At 39.6% G+C, this 23,287-nt stretch overlaps 3 protein-coding genes across 3 annotated transcripts; 1 reads left to right on the forward strand and 2 right to left on the reverse strand.

Moving 5' to 3' along the window:
- Positions 1-604: 604 nt before the first annotated feature.
- LOC116001148 lies at positions 605-2,776 on the forward strand. Its single transcript, XM_031241039.1, has one exon. It carries the CDS (start codon positions 605-607, stop codon positions 2,774-2,776), a length of 2,172 nt encoding a protein of 723 aa, XP_031096899.1.
- Positions 2,777-6,426: 3,650 nt separating this feature from the next.
- On the reverse strand, positions 6,427-7,369 carry LOC116001149 (protein RKD1-like). The gene is made up of 3 exons (XM_031241040.1): positions 7,147-7,369; positions 6,801-7,078; positions 6,427-6,741 (listed from the first exon to the last, which is right to left on the reverse strand). Exons 1-3 carry the CDS (start codon positions 7,367-7,369, stop codon positions 6,427-6,429), a joined length of 816 nt encoding a protein of 271 aa, XP_031096900.1.
- Positions 7,370-20,807: 13,438 nt separating this feature from the next.
- Positions 20,808-21,535, reverse strand: LOC116002553 (14 kDa proline-rich protein DC2.15-like). Its single transcript, XM_031242723.1, has one exon. The coding sequence runs from the start codon at positions 21,462-21,464 to the stop codon at positions 21,051-21,053; it is 414 nt and encodes a 137-aa protein (XP_031098583.1). The 5' UTR covers positions 21,465-21,535; the 3' UTR covers positions 20,808-21,050.
- Positions 21,536-23,287: the final 1,752 nt, after the last annotated feature.

Genomic DNA, 23,287 nt, shown 5'->3' on the forward strand with positions numbered 1-23,287 from the left:
AACACATGAAGAAGAGAGGCCCCGAATCACTATGACTGTGGCAGAAGCCGTGGGTCGTTTACTAGAGGCGTTGGGGCAAAATCCTGTAGCAGATGTAATCCCTGATCGTGTGGACCCTGCCACCAAAGCACGAGGACAATCGACCAGTCGTGGCCAACCTCGACATGGTGTTCAAAAATCCGGTCTGCCGTGTCGACCAGAACCATCACGGACTCAGGTTGATCGACAAGGATCGCACAATCGCCAATCAGTTTTTGATCGTTTGAGCCCTGAGAATATGGCTACCAGTGCCCCGCGACATGCTCGTCACAATCCTCGTCGTCGTCACGAGGAAGCAATGCGACGATTGAAAAGCAAGGAAAAGATGGAGGAACGACATGAGAAGGGTGGCCCTCAAACGATTGAAGAAAGTAGTGGTGAGACCCCCGAACCAATTCGGGAAATCCAAGCTCGAAAGATCGCAGCATTGGAAGAAGAGATGCGCAATCTACAACGCCATTTAAAGGGGAAAGACGGACCTACCACTCGGTTTTAGTTGTCCATCGAACCTTTCTCTGCCAAAGTCCAAAATTACAAAGTCCCGAAGGATTTTAAGTTCCCGTCTATGCCTACTTACGATGGGTCTAGTGATCCTAGTGATCATTTAATGGGATTCCAAGCCAAAATGCTGATAGTTGGAGCTAAGGATCCTATGTATTGCCGTGTATTTGTCTCTACATTAGAGGGAATAGCTCGGGATTGGTTCATTTCTTTGCTTCATGGATCAGTAAGTACCTTTGAAGATCTAGCCAATCAGTTCCTTACCCGTTTCGCTGGTAGCATGCGAGCTAGGAAACACTTTACCGATCTTACTGAGGTAAATCAAGGGGAATACGAGAGTTTAAAAGACTACATCAAGCGGTGGAAAAAAGAGATACAGGCGGTGGACGGGATAGATGATAAATCTGCTTTAATGATGTTTATGCGCTCACTCCGATCAGGTAAATTATTGGAAGATTTGCGGAATAATACTCCTGATACTTATGCTCAAGCTATCCAGTGGGCTAATCGATATGCCGAAACTGAGCAAGCTCTGAAATTAAAGAAGAAGCAGGAAGGAGGGTCGTCGTCCAAACGACCTCGGGAAGAAATTGAGCAGCGTCCAAGGGACCGCCCGATTGGAGGGGACAAAAGGCGAAACGGATTGGAGAGGCCATCTGGTTTCCAACTTGGTGGGACTCGAACACAAGGTACTTTACCCTTACATGAAGTACATCAAGTTGGCCATATTGATGCTCCTACACTCCCGCCTTTGCCGCCTGTCCACAATCTACCACGTTTTCCCAACAATGCGAAATATTGTCAATATCACCGACGATCTGGGCATTCCACGGAGGAGTGTACAACGCTACAAAGGGAAATAGAGAGTCTGATTCAGAAAGGCCGGCCATTTGATCGACCGACGAACCAATCGCGTCGACCGCCGCTAACGGGGCATGACACGGCTTCGCCTTCAGATAAACAAACAATTCCTACTCCAGATGATCGAGGAAAACGACCAGTGGAGGAAGAAGAAGGCCGGGAGGAGCAGAATTGGAAACACAGCAAACTAGTGATCAATATAATTTATGGCGGTCCGGAAGGTGGCGATTCGGCTCGGGAAAGGAAACAATGGGGTAGACAGCTTTATGTAGGGGCAATTCAACATGCAGTCGCCCCAAAGAAGCCTAGAAGGGACCCGATCATTTTCACGGATGATGATATATCGCATGGAACGGTCCCGCACCGAGATGCTCTGATGATAGCCATAGATATAAAAGGAACAGTCGTTCGGCGAGTGTTTGTGGACACAGGAAGCAGTGTAAATGTGATGTATGCAGATACTTTCAATAAGCTTGGTTTAGACCAAACGAAACTCCTACCAGTTAGGACCCCGTTGGCTGGGTTCACCGGTGATAGCATTGAAGCTGAAGGACACATCGTTTTACCTGTCGAGATCGGACAATACCCTAGGGTGCGAAAGCTGGACATGGAATTTGTAGTGGTCAAATTGACCTCCACTCATAATATCATCTTGGGTCGTCCGGGCTTGGAAGACCTAGGAGCAGTCGTGTCACTCGAACACCTCTGCTTGAAGTTCAGAACGCCTGAAGGAGTTGGAGTTGCAAGATGCGATCAGCGGATAGCTCGGTCTTGCTATCTTAAAGCCTGTCGTTCGATTGGGGAAAAAGACATGCGAATCCATACCATCGCAGAAAAAGCCAAGCAGAAGGAATTAGTTGAATGGCCGGAGCCTGCCGTTGAGTTAGAAGAAGTCGTCTTGGAGATTGCCCACCCAGACAGGACAGTGAGGTTAGGCCTCGGGCTAACCAAGGAGGTTAGAGAATCCATTTTGCAAGTATTAAGGGAGTACAAGATGATATTCGCATGGGGGCCGAAAGACATGCCCGGGATTGACCGATCAGTGATTACACACCGATTAGCCGTCAGCCCAGCAGCTCGACCTGTGGTTCAGAGGAAAAGGTTTCTAGCCACAGAAAGACGTGAATTTGTGAAGAAAGAAGTAGCAACCCTACTCAAGATCGGCCATATCCGGGAGGTTAAATATCCAACATGGTTAGCCAATGTGGTGTTGGTTCCGAAGCCTCCAACAAGGAGAATGTGCGTGGACTACACCGACTTAAACAAGGCATGTCCCAAGGACCCTTTTCCCCTTCCGAGGATAGATTTGTTGGTTGACCAGACCGCCGGATGTGCCCTACTCAGGTTTATGGACGCTTTTCGTGGCTATCACTAAATTTTCATGGAGAAAGAGGACGAGGAGAAAACCGCCTTCATTACCCCAGATGGAGTTTACTGTTATAAGGTGATGCCTTTCGGTCTCAAGAACTCTGGTGCGACCTTTACTCGAATGATAGCTCGAATATTTGGGGAACAACTTGGCAAGGGAATGGAAGCTTACGTCGATGATTTGCTGGTCAAAAGTAAGGAAGCAGCCGAGCATTCCTCAGAGTTGAAAGCCAGTTTTGAGCTAATGAAGAAATATAATATGCGGCTGAATCCGAAGAAGTGTGCATTCGCTGTGAAAGGAGGAAAATTTCTAGGATATATGGTCACGCAACGAGGAATCGAACCCAATCCTAAGAAGGTAAAAGCAATATTGGACATGAAGCCACCGACTACCTTGAAAGAAGTCCAAAGATTGACTGGTTGCTTAGTGGCTCTCAGCTGATTCCTCTCAAAATCAGCTGAGAGAGCCTTATCGTTCTTCGAAGTAATAAGGAAAAGGGATAGCTTCGAGTGGACCACCGAGTGCCAGACGTCCTTCGAAGAATTGAAAAAGTACTTGTTGTCCCCTCCGACGTCCTTCGAAGAATTGAAAAAGTACTTGTTGTCCCCTCCCTTGCTAGCTAAACCTAAGGAAGGAGAGACCTTGTCCCCTCCCTTGCTAGCTAAACCTAAGGAAGGAGAGACCTTGTCCCCTCCCTTGCTAGCTAAACCTAAGGAAGGAGAGACCTTATATTTATATCTCGCGGTTTCTGACCAAGCACTCAGTTCGGTCCTTGTGCGTGAAGAAAACAAGGTGCAATACCCTGTATATTATGTGGGAAAACTATTGAAGGATGCGGAAATAAGGTACACTCCATTGGAAAAAATGGTCTATGCTTTACTGGTTACCGTGCGACGATTGATCCCTTATTTTCAAGTGCATCTTGTGGAAGTGCTTACCGACCAGCTGTTGGCCAGTGTGTTAAGGAATCCAACATCCTCTGGACGAATGGTAAAATGGGCGATAGAGTTAACACAATATGGCTTGGAATACACACCGCGTCCCTCGATAAAAGCTCAAGCCTTAGTAGATTTCATAGTGGAATGTTCAACCAAGGTGTCTGCGGGCGATCGATCCTTAATCAATGACCAGACTGATTGGTGGATATTGAACGCAGATGGAGCAGCCAGTTCAAAGCACTGTGGAGGAGGAGTTATGTTGACATCCCTAGAAGGTTTCAAGGTATATTATGCCTTAATATACAAGTTCAAGGCTTCTAATAATGAGGCCGAATATGAAGCCGTGATTGGGGGTGTGCGACTGGCAATTGCTTTAGGTGCTCGAAAAGTTCGGATTCGCACGGATTTCAGGCTAGTAGTTGGACAAATTAAAAGAACTTTCGAGGCCAAAGGAGAAAACATGAGGTTGTACAAAGATGTTGTCGAAGGGCTGCTCACCAAATTGGAAACTTATGAAATCCATCATGTGCCGCGGTTGGAGAATCAAGAGGCCGACATCCTATCCAAGTTATCCTTGGGAGGGATACCCGACCACCTGAAGCGAATATGCAAGACAGAGATAGTTGATATGCCAAGTACGGAAACTTTGGTAATCGCCGCAGTGTTCCCCCTAGAGGTGCGGACCCCGGATGATTGGATTGAAGAGTTAGTTAAGTATATTACTCAAGCTGAACTCCCTAATGATCCCGAAAAAAGTAGCTAAGATAAAAAGAAGAGCACCAACATATGTGATATTAGATGGACAGCTGTACAAAAAGTCTTTTGGCGGACCGCTGCTTAAGTGTCTACTGCCCCAGCAAGCTCAGGAAGTGATGGAAAAAGTTCATCAAGGGGTTTGTGCTGCTCACCAAGGAGCTAACACTCTGACCAGGAAGTTGATCATTCAGGGATACTACTGGCCTAGTATGGTTCAAGACTGTATCCAAAAAGTTTTACGCTGTGAGGTATGTCAAAAGTTCGCACTGAAGAAAACTCGACCGGCTACTTTTTACACCCCTATCACCACTGCAATTCCCTTTGCTCGATGGGGGGTGGACCTTCTCGGACCATTACCTATGGCCCCTGGTCGACACAAGTTCTGCATCGTGGCTATAAATTATTTCACCAAATGGATCGAAGCTGAACCACTGGTCACCATCACTGAGTACCAATGTAGAAGGTTCTTATGGAGAAAGGTCATCTATCGCTTTGGTTTTCCAGAACATCTGGTTACTGATAATGGTCGGCAATTTGACAATCAAGCATTCACCGAGTTCTGCTCAACATATGCCATCCGACACACCAAAGTCTCGGTAGCTTATCCTCAGGGTAATGGACAAGTGGAAAATGCCAACCGAACCATTATGGAAGGCCTCAAAAAGAGAATTGAAGAAGAAGGCGGTGCTTGGGTCGACCAGTTGGATTACATCCTTTGGGCTTACCAGACTACACCACGCCGAGCAACTGGAGAAACACCCTTCAGTTTGACCTATGGGTTTGAGGCCAAGGTACCTGTGGAAATTCTTAACCCGACTAGAAGGGTCCAGCTATATGATGATCAAACCAATGAGGAGACCATGCAAATAGAGAAAAACTTTCTGGAGGAACGAAGAGATGTAGCGGAAAGAAGAGTGGCTGAGTACCAACGCTCAGTCAAAAGGTACCAAGATGCCCGCACTAAACCTAAGTACTTTGATATCGGTGACTTGGTCCTGCAAGATCGAGAAGCCAGTCAACCAACCAATGGAGGAAAAATGGCGAAGAAATGGGAAGGACCCTATAGGGTGTCCGCCATTGTCAGACCTGGTACCTACAAGCTAGAAACGATGGAGGGAGAATTGATTGAGCGTACTTGGAACTCTTATCGCCTCAAAAGATTTTACCATTAATATTTCCTTGTCAATGTTATCTCGTATTTTATTTAATAAAGTTATTTCCTTGCATATAAATTTAAAGGAGTCATGGGATGGAATACAAACCAACACGGTCAAAACGAAAGGAAGATCAAAAGGCGTCCTGGTACAGATATCAGGCGATCATTCTAAAAAAGAAAGGTGGAAGGTATGAATGTATAAAGAACAAGCTAACCAGATAACTCAACTGGTTGAACAAGTTTTATAATAAATTTTTTACAAAATTCAAGCGAAGTGCTTAAATGGATGATAGAAAAGCAAAAAATTATTTTGTCAATTGGTTTGAGAATAAGGATGGAAAAGAAGGTGGATGGTAACTTGATAATCGGTTAAGGACCGTGGATGGATTAAAAAGGTTAGGATAAGTATAAACTCTAGTTGATGATTAAGTCTATACTTTAAGTTTTGCAGGATGCCTAACCAGTATGTGGTTAACGTATTAGCCTTTCAGAATATGGCCTGGTGAAAGCATAATATTTCATGTATCCCCCTGAGAAAGGTTAGCTTATATATGTTCATTTTAATTTAGTTCGCATTTCACGAAATTCATAGCAATTGAATATTTTTTCTCTAGTAAGTTCAGTTTTTTTTAAAGATGCGTGCATATCGTTTCTTTGAAAAAAAAAAAATTATTATTATTATTATTATTATTATTATTATTATTATTATATTTACGAAAAAAAAAAAGAAAAAAAAAAGAAAAAAAAAGGGGGGTCACGTTATCCATTGGGGGGTACACCTTCAATCATCACCGGGGTCACAACATTCACGAAGGAGGGGGGCTCGCCTTCGACCTTCTCAAAAGTTCTTTCAGGGGGATATCCATATCCTCCTCGTTGCCCTCCGTACCAATACATGCGGTAGAAATGGGAGTCCAAGGGGAGCTTACAGAAGGAGATGAGGATATCATCGCTCTTCTAAGCTTTCTCTTCAAGTAATTTAACTTGAAGTAGGCATTCCTCAAACACAGGGTCTCGGGATCTAAGTTTGAACCCGGCATGTCAGACAGTAGCTTATGCCTATTTTTCAAAACCCCTATAGTCGCCCTTGTCAAAGCATCCTTCGGATTTTCTTCAAAATCCTGTCTGATGAAATCGTTAATATTCGTCCATAGTCTCAAGATGAGTTGAAAGAATATACCTGCACATTTTTCATTAGGGCTTCCAAGCTCTTCAATTTTCGATGGGGCCACCGAGGGATTCCCACTTTCCTACACCTTTCCTTGAGCGTCGTTTCCCCTATCCCTAACTCCTCCGCAGCTTGACAAACTGGCATGTGGAAATAGCTGGAAATAACCTCCCTACTTAACGTTGATGGAACAGGACGCCTTCCTCTACCTTCCTTCTTGCTTGAATTATCCTCCACAATTGTCACTTCACCTACCTCAGAACTCTCCACACTAGTGTCATCACTGTAACCTATGAGGTGAAGTATTTGTTATTAACTATTCTTTAAATTCGCATAGGTATATTAATGTAGGTATTACCTGGGATCCCATTATGACTCTGTTCAGTGTCTGTTGGAGAAATTGGAGAGAGGGAATCGTTAAACCGCTCCGTTGTGGGGGTTACCTCGAAACAACTATCTGGCATGAACAAATGACGGTCCCAAAGGGAGTATCCCAAAACTGGGCAGTTAATAAGATCAGAGAAGGAGGATGAAGTAACTTCATATTCAAGGTTACACAAAGAAGAAGAAGGGGATTCCATAAAAAAAAATAAAAATAAAAATAAAAAAATGGAGCAAGAAAGAGAGAGGGAAGGTTCCTGATTGAATTAGATTTGGAAGATGCCTTTATATAGTGAGTTCTAGGGGCAACTTCGGTATTCTGATTTTTACAAAAGTCGTAAAGACTACAATAACCTAATTTGTTTTCTTCAGATTTTCTAAAAGAGAACAGGACATGCTCGAGAGTAGACGAACAGTTACTCTCTTTTAGTCGTAAAGACTATAGTAACCTAATTTGTTTTCTTCAGATTTTTCTAAAAGTAAACAGGATCTTGTCGACAACTGGCGTTACGTTTCCCAATGTCAAATAATCACTCTCTTGCATTACAAGCTGCCGATTCAGAACCCCATCGAGAAAATGGACCAAAGCTTAGCAGATACTCAACCTAATCCCAGAAGGTGCAAAAGCTCAAGTATATATATGGCTTCTTCGACATTGTGGAGTAAGAATCATCATACCCTTCGAAATAAATAAAAAAATATACTCTAGTCGAACCTGGCGAGACAAATTCCTATCAGAGGTCAAGCACATGGATACTTAGCCATGAAACTTTGCAAGAAACTGGTGATCATGAAAGTCTTTATGATCCGAAAAATATGGGCTATTATAAAGCCCCTGGATTATCTGTCACCAAGTGGTTTAAAATGTAGCCCCTCAACTTGGTGGGGTTTTCATTTTGTTTCTTGTGCCTTGGATGAGCAGAAATTTCAGCTATTTCAAATTCATGTGATGATTTGGCCTTGATGTTACTTTCATCTGGCCTCTGCTCCAGGGCTATATTCCACCTGCATATCGATAAGTTCTTGCATTCTTTGCACTCTTTGTATATAATGCTGATGCTCAATAATGTTTCATAGGTATTTCTTGACAACTTCATGGAGGTTTTGGGCCTAGTGTTCGTCTTTTACTTTCCTGTGCCTTCAACTTCGTGAGCCACAAGAAAGTGAGGGACTGGATGTTGGGTGAGATACTTGGGCCTAGCCCATCGGCCCAGAATGATGTATTGGTTCGATTTGATTAGGAGCTTGGCGGAGGCCCAAAGTGCAAATAACCATCCAATCCGTATAAGTAGCTCAATTAAAGTTGGAGAAATACAATTATGTAAGAATGAATTGGGTAAAATAGCATAAAGTATTATTTCCCGCCCAACTTGTCGGGATTCAGTACTTTGGTCATATCTCGGCGTGGGAATATCCGAATCAGGCGATTCCGGTGACATTAGAAAGAAGACTCAAAGGGCTACAACTCTTATGTTACCCAGAGTGTATATCTGAAGATAAGATGACCAAAAACAGCATAGAAGGCAGGGGTATGCTATTTCTCACGCTACTTGGCGACTGTTAGTATTTAAATCATATTTCACTGTAGGAATATCCAAATTGAGAGATTCTTGAACTGGTGGAAAGATAATTCAAAGGGCTATAAACTTCATGAAAATCACAAAGCCATCCACGGAATTCATGATGGCCAAAAAGGAAGGACAAGACAAGGACATCCCATTTTCACCAATAGTGTGTGATAATATATTATATATCAAGTTGATGGCAAATTATTGAAAAAGTGGTGCAAGTGGAAGACAATTAGACAAGATGATGGCTGATCAAGGAAGAGATAATCATATTTTAATTATTGGGTAGAAAATCACATTTCACACCCCAAATTTTATGTTATTTACGAGATTGAACACTAAACTCCACCTATAAATACCCTACCAATGTATCATTCTCATCATCCCAAAATCATTCACATCTCTCCTTTAGTAGTTGCTCTTTCTTTCCTTAGCAAGAGAGAAATTCTCCATTGTGTTCTCTTTGTTACACCGAAAGAAGAGTTGTAATAATTTCCTTATAGTGAAACACCTTTAGCCTTGCCCGTGGTTTTTACCCTCTTGGGGTTTTCCACGTNCCCAAAACTGGGCAGTTAATAAGATCAGAGAAGGAGGATGAAGTAACTTCATATTCAAGGTTACACAAAGAAGAAGAAGGGGATTCCATAAAAAAAAATAAAAATAAAAATAAAAAAATGGAGCAAGAAAGAGAGAGGGAAGGTTCCTGATTGAATTAGATTTGGAAGATGCCTTTATATAGTGAGTTCTAGGGGCAACTTCGGTATTCTGATTTTTACAAAAGTCGTAAAGACTACAATAACCTAATTTGTTTTCTTCAGATTTTCTAAAAGAGAACAGGACATGCTCGAGAGTAGACGAACAGTTACTCTCTTTTAGTCGTAAAGACTATAGTAACCTAATTTGTTTTCTTCAGATTTTTCTAAAAGTAAACAGGATCTTGTCGACAACTGGCGTTACGTTTCCCAATGTCAAATAATCACTCTCTTGCATTACAAGCTGCCGATTCAGAACCCCATCGAGAAAATGGACCAAAGCTTAGCAGATACTCAACCTAATCCCAGAAGGTGCAAAAGCTCAAGTATATATATGGCTTCTTCGACATTGTGGAGTAAGAATCATCATACCCTTCGAAATAAATAAAAAAATATACTCTAGTCGAACCTGGCGAGACAAATTCCTATCAGAGGTCAAGCACATGGATACTTAGCCATGAAACTTTGCAAGAAACTGGTGATCATGAAAGTCTTTATGATCCGAAAAATATGGGCTATTATAAAGCCCCTGGATTATCTGTCACCAAGTGGTTTAAAATGTAGCCCCTCAACTTGGTGGGGTTTTCATTTTGTTTCTTGTGCCTTGGATGAGCAGAAATTTCAGCTATTTCAAATTCATGTGATGATTTGGCCTTGATGTTACTTTCATCTGGCCTCTGCTCCAGGGCTATATTCCACCTGCATATCGATAAGTTCTTGCATTCTTTGCACTCTTTGTATATAATGCTGATGCTCAATAATGTTTCATAGGTATTTCTTGACAACTTCATGGAGGTTTTGGGCCTAGTGTTCGTCTTTTACTTTCCTGTGCCTTCAACTTCGTGAGCCACAAGAAAGTGAGGGACTGGATGTTGGGTGAGATACTTGGGCCTAGCCCATCGGCCCAGAATGATGTATTGGTTCGATTTGATTAGGAGCTTGGCGGAGGCCCAAAGTGCAAATAACCATCCAATCCGTATAAGTAGCTCAATTAAAGTTGGAGAAATACAATTATGTAAGAATGAATTGGGTAAAATAGCATAAAGTATTATTTCCCGCCCAACTTGTCGGGATTCAGTACTTTGGTCATATCTCGGCGTGGGAATATCCGAATCAGGCGATTCCGGTGACATTAGAAAGAAGACTCAAAGGGCTACAACTCTTATGTTACCCAGAGTGTATATCTGAAGATAAGATGACCAAAAACAGCATAGAAGGCAGGGGTATGCTATTTCTCACGCTACTTGGCGACTGTTAGTATTTAAATCATATTTCACTGTAGGAATATCCAAATTGAGAGATTCTTGAACTGGTGGAAAGATAATTCAAAGGGCTATAAACTTCATGAAAATCACAAAGCCATCCACGGAATTCATGATGGCCAAAAAGGAAGGACAAGACAAGGACATCCCATTTTCACCAATAGTGTGTGATAATATATTATATATCAAGTTGATGGCAAATTATTGAAAAAGTGGTGCAAGTGGAAGACAATTAGACAAGATGATGGCTGATCAAGGAAGAGATAATCATATTTTAATTATTGGGTAGAAAATCACATTTCACACCCCAAATTTTATGTTATTTACGAGATTGAACACTAAACTCCACCTATAAATACCCTACCAATGTATCATTCTCATCATCCCAAAATCATTCACATCTCTCCTTTAGTAGTTGCTCTTTCTTTCCTTAGCAAGAGAGAAATTCTCCATTGTGTTCTCTTTGTTACACCGAAAGAAGAGTTGTAATAATTTCCTTATAGTGAAACACCTTTAGCCTTGCCCGTGGTTTTTACCCTCTTGGGGTTTTCCACTTTAGCCTTGCCCGTGGTTTTTACCCTCTTGGGGTTTTCCACGTAAACCTTGCCCGTGGTTTTTACCCTCTTGGGGTTTTCCACGTAAACCTTTGTCTCTTACAATTGCTTTCTATTATTCTCTATTATTCTCTCCTATTATCAACTGTTATTTTTGTTCATATCGTGTAGGAAAGAATCAATCTTGGTAGAGTGACCTTACATGTCTAGGAAAATCTTTGGATGAGACTTGGTATTTAAGTAGTCCGTTTGTGACTCACCTCTCTCTTCTAATGGTTATTTTCCTGGTGTATTGTTTATAAAACCATTATTGTTCTATCTTTACGATACTGTTCAAATATTTTGTACGATATCAGTTGATTTTACGGTTGTGTTGGCTTGCCGACTGACTACCCCGTAGTCATAAAACCAACAACAAATATTAAGAATATTTAAAGCTAATCCAAGTTTCAAATAAAACTAGTCACCAAACTGCATGTCTCTTAGAATTCATGTATTTAACCATTATTGCTTCAATTCTTGTGCTGCATGCTCATATGTTGGCTCATATGCAACACAGTTTTGTGCCTCAGCCCTGGTCACAAGCATAACGAGACTCGTGACCGGTTCTGTTTCTCTGTCATGACCCCGACACGATTGTGACGGGGTTTCTGCTGCATTTCTCCATTACACTCGTCCTAGGATGCTCCAATTCAAGCCCATATGCCCTCCTTTAAGCTCAAGAAGCCTTCAAATCACTAAAGTGTCTTTCAAGTGTTCCAATGTTAGTGTTCACATGAGAATATAGCAATTAAGCACAAACTCCACAAATAAAAAAGGACTCAATTTATGCACAAAAGACCACTCAAACACATCATAGAATTAGGTATATTTGGCACTCATCACAATTTCCATACTTTTACCTTGCTTGTCCCCAAGCAAGCCATCAACCATTTAAGCACCATGAGGGCTAAAGATGGCTTCAAGAAGCTCATACCTCAAATGCCAACAGAAAAAGATAATGTATAAGAGTCAAGTAGGTGGTATCATCCATTTCGTTAAACAAATATGGCAAATAATGTGTGACAATAGCAAGCTCAAATCAAAGGAGGAAGACACAAACCTCAAAAAGGTTAAGACAAAGAATCAAGGGGGAATACCTCTCACACTCAATTATTTTCAAGCCAAGTAAGCAAGCAATTTGGATTCTAGAAGTTTGGGAAGAATCATCATTGAAATAACAATATTGAGAGTACATTTTTCAAAGATCAACAAATCACAAGATTAAGAACAAGATTTTGAAACTTGAAGTAATTGCAAGTAAGCTCAAAGTGCAAATACAATGTACAATGATAAAAAGTAAATGTGAAATCACAAATGAACACAATGAAATGGCGGAATGGACAACAAAGTGGAATCACAAGATAACACGATGAAGCACGATGGAATAAGCAAATGTAAATGAAAGAACAAGTAAAAGAAAGAAACTACACTTCATATGCAAATGTGCTACTCATGCCAACAACACAACACCTAAGATCGTTGTCATCACTGTCAACAACGCCATTTTGAATGTAGTTAAGCGGTGGATTGAAAGTATGCTTGGAGAATGAAGATTCTCCCATACATCGTTCTCAAAGGATGGACACTTAGAATGGAATATTGTGTTGTCAAACATAAACACACATTGACAATAGAATGCTACGAAAGTGCATTGTTTGAAGTGCAAGGAAGTAGAATACAAAGTATAGAAAACAAAATAAATTAAAGGCAATCAATTACAGTAAAATAGCAATGGATGGAAGGTGAATTGGATACCCTTGGATTGCAATGTAAAGACTTTGGTAAGAGATGAAACTATGTGAGAAATTGAGGTCTATGTGAGATGACTTCCAATGCCATGGCCATTTCCATCTACAAGGACTATCATAGGGCAAGGAAATACCCGAGTGTCAACATTACACCTATGAGATATTTCATCGAACAAGTTGTCTACATCCCATTTCGGGTCTTGTCATCTCGGATCTAGGGCGAGAATTGCAAGGGGAAGGAGTCTAGGATTATATCTCAATCTCTTGCAAACATAATCCATCCTAAAACTATTGCATGTGGTGCACTTCACACACAAGAGTCAATATAAATTCCACTTCTAACAAGACATCAAAACATGCATAGCCAAATCTACCTCAATCAATCCATCAACAATTACAAGGAAATTCCAATGCACATAGAGAATATTCTAGCTAAGCATTGTCTAGATTTAATTGCTACATCAATTGAACAAATCAATGGAAATGGATGATGGAATTAAAGAGAGAAAATGTTGGAAAATACTCAATTCAATTGAGATTACAAACAATCCACAAGATATGCCCACTCAAGTAAGGAGAGATCTAATAAATTGAGGTAGAGTTGTCAACTCCTCCTACAATCCTTGAAGATCTGCCTTCTTTAATGGAGAGCGTTGAGAGCTTAGTCTAGTAGAGAGAGAAAGTAAACTAACCTAATTGGATAAAATCTAAAACAAAAAATTAGAGTATGAAGAATGAAATCCGCCATCAGCTATTTAACTCAAGCAATCTGATGCTCGTACAAACCCATATACAAGTGTACACGTGCTAGTACTCGCTCACATTTTACTCGGTAGCTACCATGATCTTGATCCAATCTACATCACTCGGCCTCCTCCTGTACGAGCGTACAACTTCTCGTACACCTCCCGTTCTTCATGATTTTCCTCATTTGCCCCTCTTTTTGCTTCCAATTATATTCAAACCACTCAAATGCTTTACAAGTGTTCCAATGTTAGTGCTCACATGAGAATATAGCAATTAAGCACAAAATCCAACCCAAAAGGGCTCAATTAATGTGATAAAGACCACACAAACACCCCATGAAGTAAGACATATTTGGCACTCACCATAGCACCCGAGTGTCAACATTTCTCTATGACTCAATTCAACAAACATGTGGTCTACAACACATTCCAGACTCTGTCCTTGCGGATCTAAGGCAGGAATTGCAAAGGAAAATGAGGCTAAATCAAACTAGCATTCTCTTGTCTATAGTGATAGATCTTAGGTTATCAATGGAATTGGGCCCCAACTCCATGGATACAAAGCATTCCTTCCATTTCCAACATGAAAATCCACAATAATCACAAGCACAACCCCAAAGCATCAATTCATCATCTCACTAGCACACTTGCAACAAATTCACAATCCTAAACCTAGATCTTTAGCTACTCATGTTCATAGACTAAAAACACATTGCATTGAAGAAAAACATTGTAGATGAAAATGAAGAATTAAGACATTGAAAGTAGTGAAAGTACCAATTCTCCAATCCAAAGTGGAATTCAATCAACAATTGAAGAGATTTAGCTTCTGCTAGATCACGAGTGTTGTCAAGACTTCCAATCTAGGTCTTCCTCCTTCTAAGATTTGAGAGAGTTCTTGAGAGCTAAAATCTAAGAGATAGAGCGAGGAATTTGAAAATCATCTAAAATCTCTAAAAAGAATCAAATCCCCCCATTACAACTGAAAATCCTTGATTTATAGGTGAGCTCTTGCACCAAGAAGAAGGCCATGCCCCCTGCCACGACTGTCGCCATGATCGTGGCTGGTGTCACTAACTTTCCTTGGGACTAGGTTACGATTGTGGTCCAGGTCGTGGCAAGGTCTGAAGTTTGTCCACGAACCCCTACCACGATCATGGTACTTGCTTTATTGTTTCTCCTTTTCCACTATTCGAAGATTGCTCCAAGTTAAGTCCCTATGCCACTTCTTCGTTTAAGGATCCTTCAAATCACTTGAATGCACAAATCATCGAGCTTTACAACACATTAGCAACATTGCATAGATTTTTCTATATTAATCAAGCACAAAGGATTCCAAATAAGCATTGAATAACCCCAAATTAACCCCTAAGAATAAGCATATTTTGGCACTTATCATGTCTCGAGTTCATGATTGCTTGCTTGTGTTACTTACATACATGTTGCCTTACTTGATCATTTGGGAGCTCTGGAAACACATGAACAGGTGTATGCATTGTCATGGTTTGCCTAACATCCCTAGGGTGATATTTGGTGTGGCTAGGTCAATTATAGAGTGCATCGTTCGACGATGGCAGGGAAAGCACATTTTGCCTCTAAGTTGGCTCCTCATTCTTACTTACTTGGATTGTTATGTGCCGAGGAATATGGTTTGGATGGTTCAATGGTTGACTCCTCCACCTGGATCTCTAATGGTAAACATCACTATCTCTGGCTTCGTGAAGAGAGCTGCTGCCTTGGTGCGTAACTAAGAGGTGACTTTTGTTATGGAGTTGCTCTCTCAAGGTTTTTTGATTGAATCTGAAGACTTTTTCGAGTTATCTTTACATGTGGGGTACTAGGTCTATTCTTTTGTAGATTTCAATGTTGGAGTTTATGGACTATTTTGACTCTTCCTCTTGTGCTCCTTGGTATTTCAATAGTGAGGTCTCGCATCTTAGGTTTCTTGCCTCTTGTGCCTTTGTGACTGTTATGATTTGTTCACATGAGGTTGATTTGCCTTATTCTACTTTGGTTGTGTGGGTGTTGGGGAGGGGTCGAGAGTTTTCTTTTGCGCCTTGCTTGACTTTCCTCCTCGTGTGCGTTCTTTGATATCGTTTTATGGCCTACCTTCCTTTGTGCGTGATGACACTGATGCTTAGTTGTTTGTTTTAGCTTTGCGAACTTCTTTCTTTGTTTGCATCTTTGCTTATGCCTACTATCCATTGGTACACTACTGGCCCACGACACAAAGGGGTGTTGGTAGTCCAAATTATCCTGTAGTTGTTGGCGATTTACAACAACCTAGTCCGAATTTATTGGTAACCGGTAAAGACCATATGTAACACCCCGGACCTACCTTCCCGTACATCCAAGGCATTACCGCCACACCTAGAGAGAGACTCCTATCATTTATCGATGAACCTCACTCTAAGTGCACAGGTTAAAGGAACTATTCTCATCACAATAATCACTCAACAGGTACTTAACACTTTCATACATGTCAACTGGTGAAGCTTCATTAAGCAAAGTATATAATCTTGCAAAAATACATACATAAGATTGCCCCTCGGGCCAAAATACCAACAAGGTTCAGCCTAGACGCAACTGGTCATACCTAGCCATCACTAAGGCTACAAAAAAATATATGTACACCAAAAATTTTTCCCAAAGACTCCCAAAGATCCGACGTCTAGTCAAGCATGCGGTACACGGGGCCGGTGAACTCTCCCCAGACCAGGTGCCACTCCCCTTCATACCAGGTAATGTGGTCCAAAAACCGAGAAGTAGTTATGACCATCGATCACTCCTCCCAAACATCCCGAGGGCTAGGGTCCCAAGGGTAGGGGTAGTGCACAATGAACTCCAGGGGATCGCTACCATCTAACGGCTCTGTGGGGTAAAAGCCGTAAGCAGCCTGGACCTCGTCCATAACCGGGCAAGAGACAAAAGAGGCCGACGGAGCCATAGGAGTATCTGGGTTGGTGGGAGCCTCGGGAGCATAACCAGGTGCGTATGGGTCTTCTCCCTCCATCATCTGTATGTATACGTCATAATCCATGCCCTGACACACATACTCCGGTGAACTTTCGGAGTTCACCGAGCTGCAAGAACTGACACTAGACTGCATCTGATAAGAACACAGTGAAGTGTAGTTAGCACAATGGCTAAGTAAGGATATCCATGGGTTATTCAAAACTAAATAAAGGTTTTGTAAAAATTGTTACATAGAAACCCTATACCTTACTCATCTGCAAGATTCTTGTTACATAGAAACCCTATACCTTACTCATCTGCAAGATTCTTGTTACATAGAAACCCTATACCTTACTCATCTGCAAGATTCTAGTTACATAGAAACCCTATACCTTACTCATCTGCAAGATTCTACTTACATAGAAACCCTATACCTTACTCATCTGCAAGATTCTACTTGCAACAGTTATAAATAGCAACTTGCATACGTTATGAGCACAATTCAATAATGTCTCATAACATTTTCCCTCTTGACAAGGTCATTTGATATTCATTTACATACTCAACAATATATTGCTAAACAATTAAGCATACTAGTAAGTAGTATAAAACATAAATCACATATCTTGCTTGTGATCACTTTAGTAGAAACATTTCCCTCATAATGAGATGCTCATCACTTTTCACTTCTCAAAGAGAGAGATCACCCACAACCTTTGGGTACTTAAAACTTGTTACATCTCTCTTTTCTGTAGCTACGGCGTAACTACATTCACATTTCAAAATTCCACTTAGTCCTAGATAGAAAGTGTGAGGCCTTTGGAGTTCTTTCTCCACTTTTGACCACTTGGATCGTTGAACTCGGGTTCAGTGGTCATCGCCCGGTCTAATACTGATCCCCTGGACTTATAGGAGCGTTGGAATGATTCCTAGCTAGCCTCACTAGGTTCATAAGAACGACACCTACCCGAACATAGAGTGACTATACTTAAGTGTGCACACCCCCGTAGGAGTACCTTTTCCTTCCGGGTGATATAGTACTCGGCGAATAGACTTCGCTCACAGTATGATTGATCATACACATAATTACCATGCGGAATAGGCACTTTAAGCTCATCTTTATTCCGTGGTTAATAAGATCCTTCACCACTTTACTAGAACTAAGGTTTGAAAACATTTTTCTANCGGAAATTAATCCTCCTTTTTAACCCAATTCAAAAATCTTCCTTTTCTTTTGCCAAACACTTGGATGATCCACTAACATCCTTTCACAAAAGTAAATCAAGTGTAACTACTCTACACTTTCAACTCCACAATTATCACATAAATCTCACATTTGGCACATACATCTCAATGCATATAACATATACATTTCCCAACTTCAACCTAGGCATAACACATAAAATATATTTATTCTTCTCACTAACCACATATATAATTGTGGGTTATACATACCATATACTATACACAAAATGTGACATTTTACCCTATATATATATACATAATACAACATGTTATTAATACATACATACCCATATATGTACATATATATATATATATATATATAGGTTAAATACCCACACACCCCACGTATATAGATATATATACATATATACCATACACATAAATATATATATATATATATATATATATATATATATACAATAATTCACTTACAACACACCAATATACACACCATACTTTATAATTATATATATATATACTACACTACACGTATCTACACTACATATATATATATCACCTATGTAAATATATATATATACTATTCTACACGTACCCATAATATGTACATAATACATATTAATATATATATACTTTACACTACACGTACATACATACTATATATATGTACATAATATTTATAAATATATATATCACACTACAAGTACATATATACTACACATATTTTAATATACATAGTATGCTCAACTTCATGGTTTAGGCACATTAACAACCACCTCATAACAACATAACATTTTGTACATATGCCTTATGAAAAAAAAATACAATTACATATATATACATTCATTATGTACACAAAAATTCCACCTAGAACCCATCATATTTCAACCAAGCTATCAATTATGTAGTTTCAAACAACCTCAACCAATTAAAGGGATTCCTTACCTCAACCGAGTTTCTAATTCCGTAGAAAATCCTTGTAGATGATTTTCCCCAATTCACCTTAAAACCCTAGAATTCCAACAACAACATAACACATGATTTTAAGAAATCTTAACTTAGATTCATGTTCTAGGATGAAAAATAAAGCTATCTACCGAATAAAATTGAAGTTTTACCGAATATTTGGAGATCTATGAAGAATTGCTAGCTATGGAGTTTTGAAGTTTGATGAAGATGATGAAGAATTCCCTCTACCCTCTCTCTCTTTTTTTTTCGGCAATAGCAAGGGGAAATGGGAAAAATGGAGACTTAGTCAACTTAATCCCTTACAAGACTTATCCAAATCATCCCATTAAATTAATCCATTTTTATTCACATGGTGAAATAGTGTGACACTTGTCACAATTCTATGGTTTAATCTTGAAAATATCTTAGCTTAGACTGATCGGGATTAAATCAGATGAATTCTCGGTAGAAACTAATTCAATTCAAATAATTTTCGAACCCAAAAATTTATTCCAGTCTAAAACTCAAAATTGGGCTAGGTTCGATACACCACGAAATCTCGCGATGTACGATCACAAATAAATTTTAGCTGCTATGGGCTAATCTAATTAAATAGGAAATTCAAGAATAATAGTATGATGTCTAAAAATCCATTTCCTAGGACAAACGGGTCCGAATACTAGTTCCTAAAATTTTTACGGTTCGTGACCGGGACGTACGATCGCAGCTTATTACTAACTGTCCTTACTTATAATAATTCTTTTGAGGCATCGGGAGATCATCTCATGAATGTTATAGCCTAAAGAAATATTTTTCGAACCTTAATTTACTCGAATAGGTGAGGGGTTACACCATAATTCTAGTTCTTGCTAGCCACTTGCTAAAAGTGGTGAAGGTAATAATCCAGATCACCCGCCGGTGCTTGTGGATATTTGGTATATCGCTGGCCACTTGCTTGTTGTGGTGATGATGATCTAGACTATCCCGCTTGCACTAACTGTTTGTTGGTGTCTTACTGGTCACTTGCTGAAAGTGGTGATGGTAGTTCAGATTACACTGCAGGTATTAGCGGTTGCAATAGTATAGTTTCGTCGTGCTTGTGGCCATTAAAGATCATAATTCCTACACCCACTTTCCACTTACTCAAAGTGGTGATGATGGTACAGATCGTCCCATTCGTGCTAGCAGTTACTTGGTGCACTGCTGGCCACTAGCTCATAGTGGTATTGATGGTATATACCACAAATTATCTTGACTTGGTATTATTTTATTACTTTCATGTCTCTGGTTTTTCCTGTGTGCCGTTATTGTTTTAGGCCTATGTCGTGCCATTTTGTTTACTTTAGGGCCTATTTGTCATTGCGTTTACTTTAGGCTTGTGTGCCATTATTTTTACTTTAGGCCTATGCACCACTCTATTCTCTTTTGGTTCTAGTTTATGGGCATGTGTGCCTCCTTTGGTTTTTCCTGGTTGCATATGTCATTTTGGCACACTTCGAGAGCTGCTATTATGCAATCGAATTACATTTTTAGCAAAATTAGAGTGTTCTTGATTTATCTCTCTTAGCGGTGCGTGTTGCCTTGTGCTTATGTTGTTGGCTTTTTTGTGATTGCGGCTTCAGCAAGGCCCTTTTCTTGTTGGATGAGGTTTATGTTACTTTAAGCTTGCAAGAGTTTATGCTTAGCTTATTTTGTCTAAATGTTGGCAAAATTGTTTCTTTCATACTTAGACACTTGAGTTTAGGTGGACTTCTCTTGGACTTGAAGCATTCTATGTTGACTTTGTACATACTGGTTTTTGAGTTTATAAATGGATGATTTTTTGAAAAAAAAAAAACAAAAAAAAAAAACCAGAAAATATAAGCATAAGAAAACCCACATTGCCATTACATAATAAGAAAACGATACATGTTCATGCATGAAACAATAATAACAAAAGCAGTTGTGAACTAATGGCCGCTGATGGCTGGACAGACAGACAGACACAACAATAATCCGATTCCAAAAACGCTAACAGCATAAAAATCATCGAAAAATCCTAAACTGGCACTACCAATTGCGATAGTAGAATCACTAAAGTTAAAATGAAATGAACTTCAATTCTCAGGCACAGATGAAGTCAGAAGGCGGCTGTTTGCCACAGGTGTTAAGCAGCAAGCTGAGAGAGATAGGAATGTTGAGGTTGATCCCAAGAATGTTTGCTTTCAAGGCGGTGCAAAGGCAGATAGCCGCCTCCAGATCCAGGAGACCGCCGAGGGCCGAGCAGCAATGCGGATCCGGCGGGTTTCCGACCACCGTGCCAATACTTCCGTTCAGCAACTTGGCACATACCCCTAGTTTTAGGGCATCCCTGGGGCAATGTCCCTTGCTTGGGTTCGGGCTCGGATTTGGGTTGGGGTTGGGCTTGGGAGTTGGGATGTATGGGCAACCATTGTTGCAACCACTTACAAGGGTAAAGAAAAGAAGGTTAAAGGAGAAAAACAATGCAAGTGAAAGTGACTTTTTTGATGAATCCATTATTGATGGTTAGCTATCCCTATAGCATACAACTAGTATTGCAGATGGCTTACTAAAGCTCAGGGGATTTTATAGTGAATGGCTTGGACCAGCTCGTAGTACAAATAAGAAGACTACAATTTTTCTTATATAAAAATTAGAATGAAAGGTAACATGGCTTTGGAAGAGCTTTTCACTATATGAGATTTAATAATAATGATACAACTTTAAAATAATTCGAATTTAAGGTGTGTTTAGTTCAAGCTATTCTATTTCAAATTACACTATATTTTCAGAAATCTTACAAGGATGTCAGAAAAACAATTTTTTTTTTTTTCTGAAGATAGAAAAACAAAATTTTTAGAACGTGAAATTAGAAAAAAAAAATTAAAAAAGAAAAAAAAAATAACAACATTATTTCATGAAATTCCACATTACCTGACTCCCGAAATCAAGAATTAAACAAAGGCATACCATTTATCAAGTACTGCGAGATTTTCAACCATATAACTTGAAAAAAATTTACCCTTAATTTGATTATAGAATAACGTAAAAATAAAAAGTAGTATAAATTAAAGGCAAAAGAAGAAATACGTGCTTTAATATCACGTACATTATATATGAACTTATGATATTTAATTACTTTGTCAAAAATACATAGGGAGTAATAAATTATGACTTGCAAAATATAAAATACAACTAACTTTACAAAATGCTTGATATTATAAAAATTTTCACATGAAATATTATGAGATTCTTTATCATAAAAATGATGAATAAAATTTACCCTTAATGTGGTAATAAAAAAATTAAAGTGTTGGACGGAGGCGGGTAAAGGACCAAGTCCAACAATTGGTAACTAGAGGATTGTTAGGGTCCACTACCCTGCCTCTAAAAAATGTTGTGACGTATATAAAAAAATAAAATTTTTAACTATGAATTATAACTTTTGACATAGTGGTAAACACTTAAATCTTGACACTTGGTATCAGAACTAAGTTATGGGAACTGGGAACTAAATGGCGTTCTGGTGAGGATTAGGACTATGACACGTACTTGTATGATATGTAAAATCCTAGGCACTAAATTCTTGAAATTCGCTAGAATCCAAGCAACTAGGATTAAGGAATGGAAATAAAATGGCACAAATTAAACGAGGAATAAACTATATGATAAAAGAATAAGTCCAGATTAGGGGTATTGATGCACTAGCAATCTCATAATTAGGGGTAAACAATTAACCAAGGGATTATTGACAAAGCACGATAGAGTTCAGGATCAAGCTACTTTCGCAATCAATAAACACGAATTATTAGAGTAGGATTACTCCCACTTTCGTGATGCATCAATCCAAACTCTCGAAGGAATAATATAACTTATAAAGTATAAAATACAATTTTACAAAACACATATGTAATTTTTTGTTTTCATTAAAGTATTATGAGACTCTGAATCATATAAGATGAATAAAGTTTGCCTTTAATGTGATTATATAGAGAATAAGGTAAAAGAAAAATGAGTACAAGTGGGAGGTGTTGGATTACTAATGGACAGCCATGTGATAAGCATGCAAGGCTGGCCTCAATCAAGACTCAAAGTCTGAGCCCCAGAAGATATTTTTCTGAACGTAGGAGTGGTTTTTAGGTTGTTTTGTTGTTTGTTTTTGGATTTGCAGGGCCGACCAATAGCCACACGAAGCCATCCCGTGACTCCCATAGGCTTTGTAATTCGTGTCATTCTTTCTTCTCTAAATTTCCCACATGGACGACCGTCAACAAACATTTTTTTTTTTACTTCTTTATTTTGTTTCTGCTGTCAAATATTTTCTTTAATGTTTGCCACTC

Source organism: Ipomoea triloba, chromosome 13 (assembly GCF_003576645.1).
Source record: "Ipomoea triloba cultivar NCNSP0323 chromosome 13, ASM357664v1".
NCBI classification, from domain to species: Eukaryota; Viridiplantae; Streptophyta; class Magnoliopsida; order Solanales; family Convolvulaceae; genus Ipomoea; species Ipomoea triloba.

Coding starts and splice junctions, on each gene's coding strand:
- LOC116001148 (XM_031241039.1), top strand. CDS start 605: ATGCCTACTTACGATGGGTCTAGTGATCCTAGTGATCATTTAATGGGA.
- LOC116001149 (XM_031241040.1), bottom strand. CDS start 7,369: ATGGAATCCCCTTCTTCTTCTTTGTGTAACCTTGAATATGAAGTTACT. Junction 7,079..7,146: donor GAGTCATAATGGGATCCCAG/GTAATACCTACA, acceptor TTCACCTCATAG/GTTACAGTGATGACACTAGT. Junction 6,742..6,800: donor CCCTAATGAAAAATGTGCAG/GTATATTCTTTC, acceptor TTCATCAGACAG/GATTTTGAAGAAAATCCGAA.
- LOC116002553 (XM_031242723.1), bottom strand. CDS start 21,464: ATGGATTCATCAAAAAAGTCACTTTCACTTGCATTGTTTTTCTCCTTT.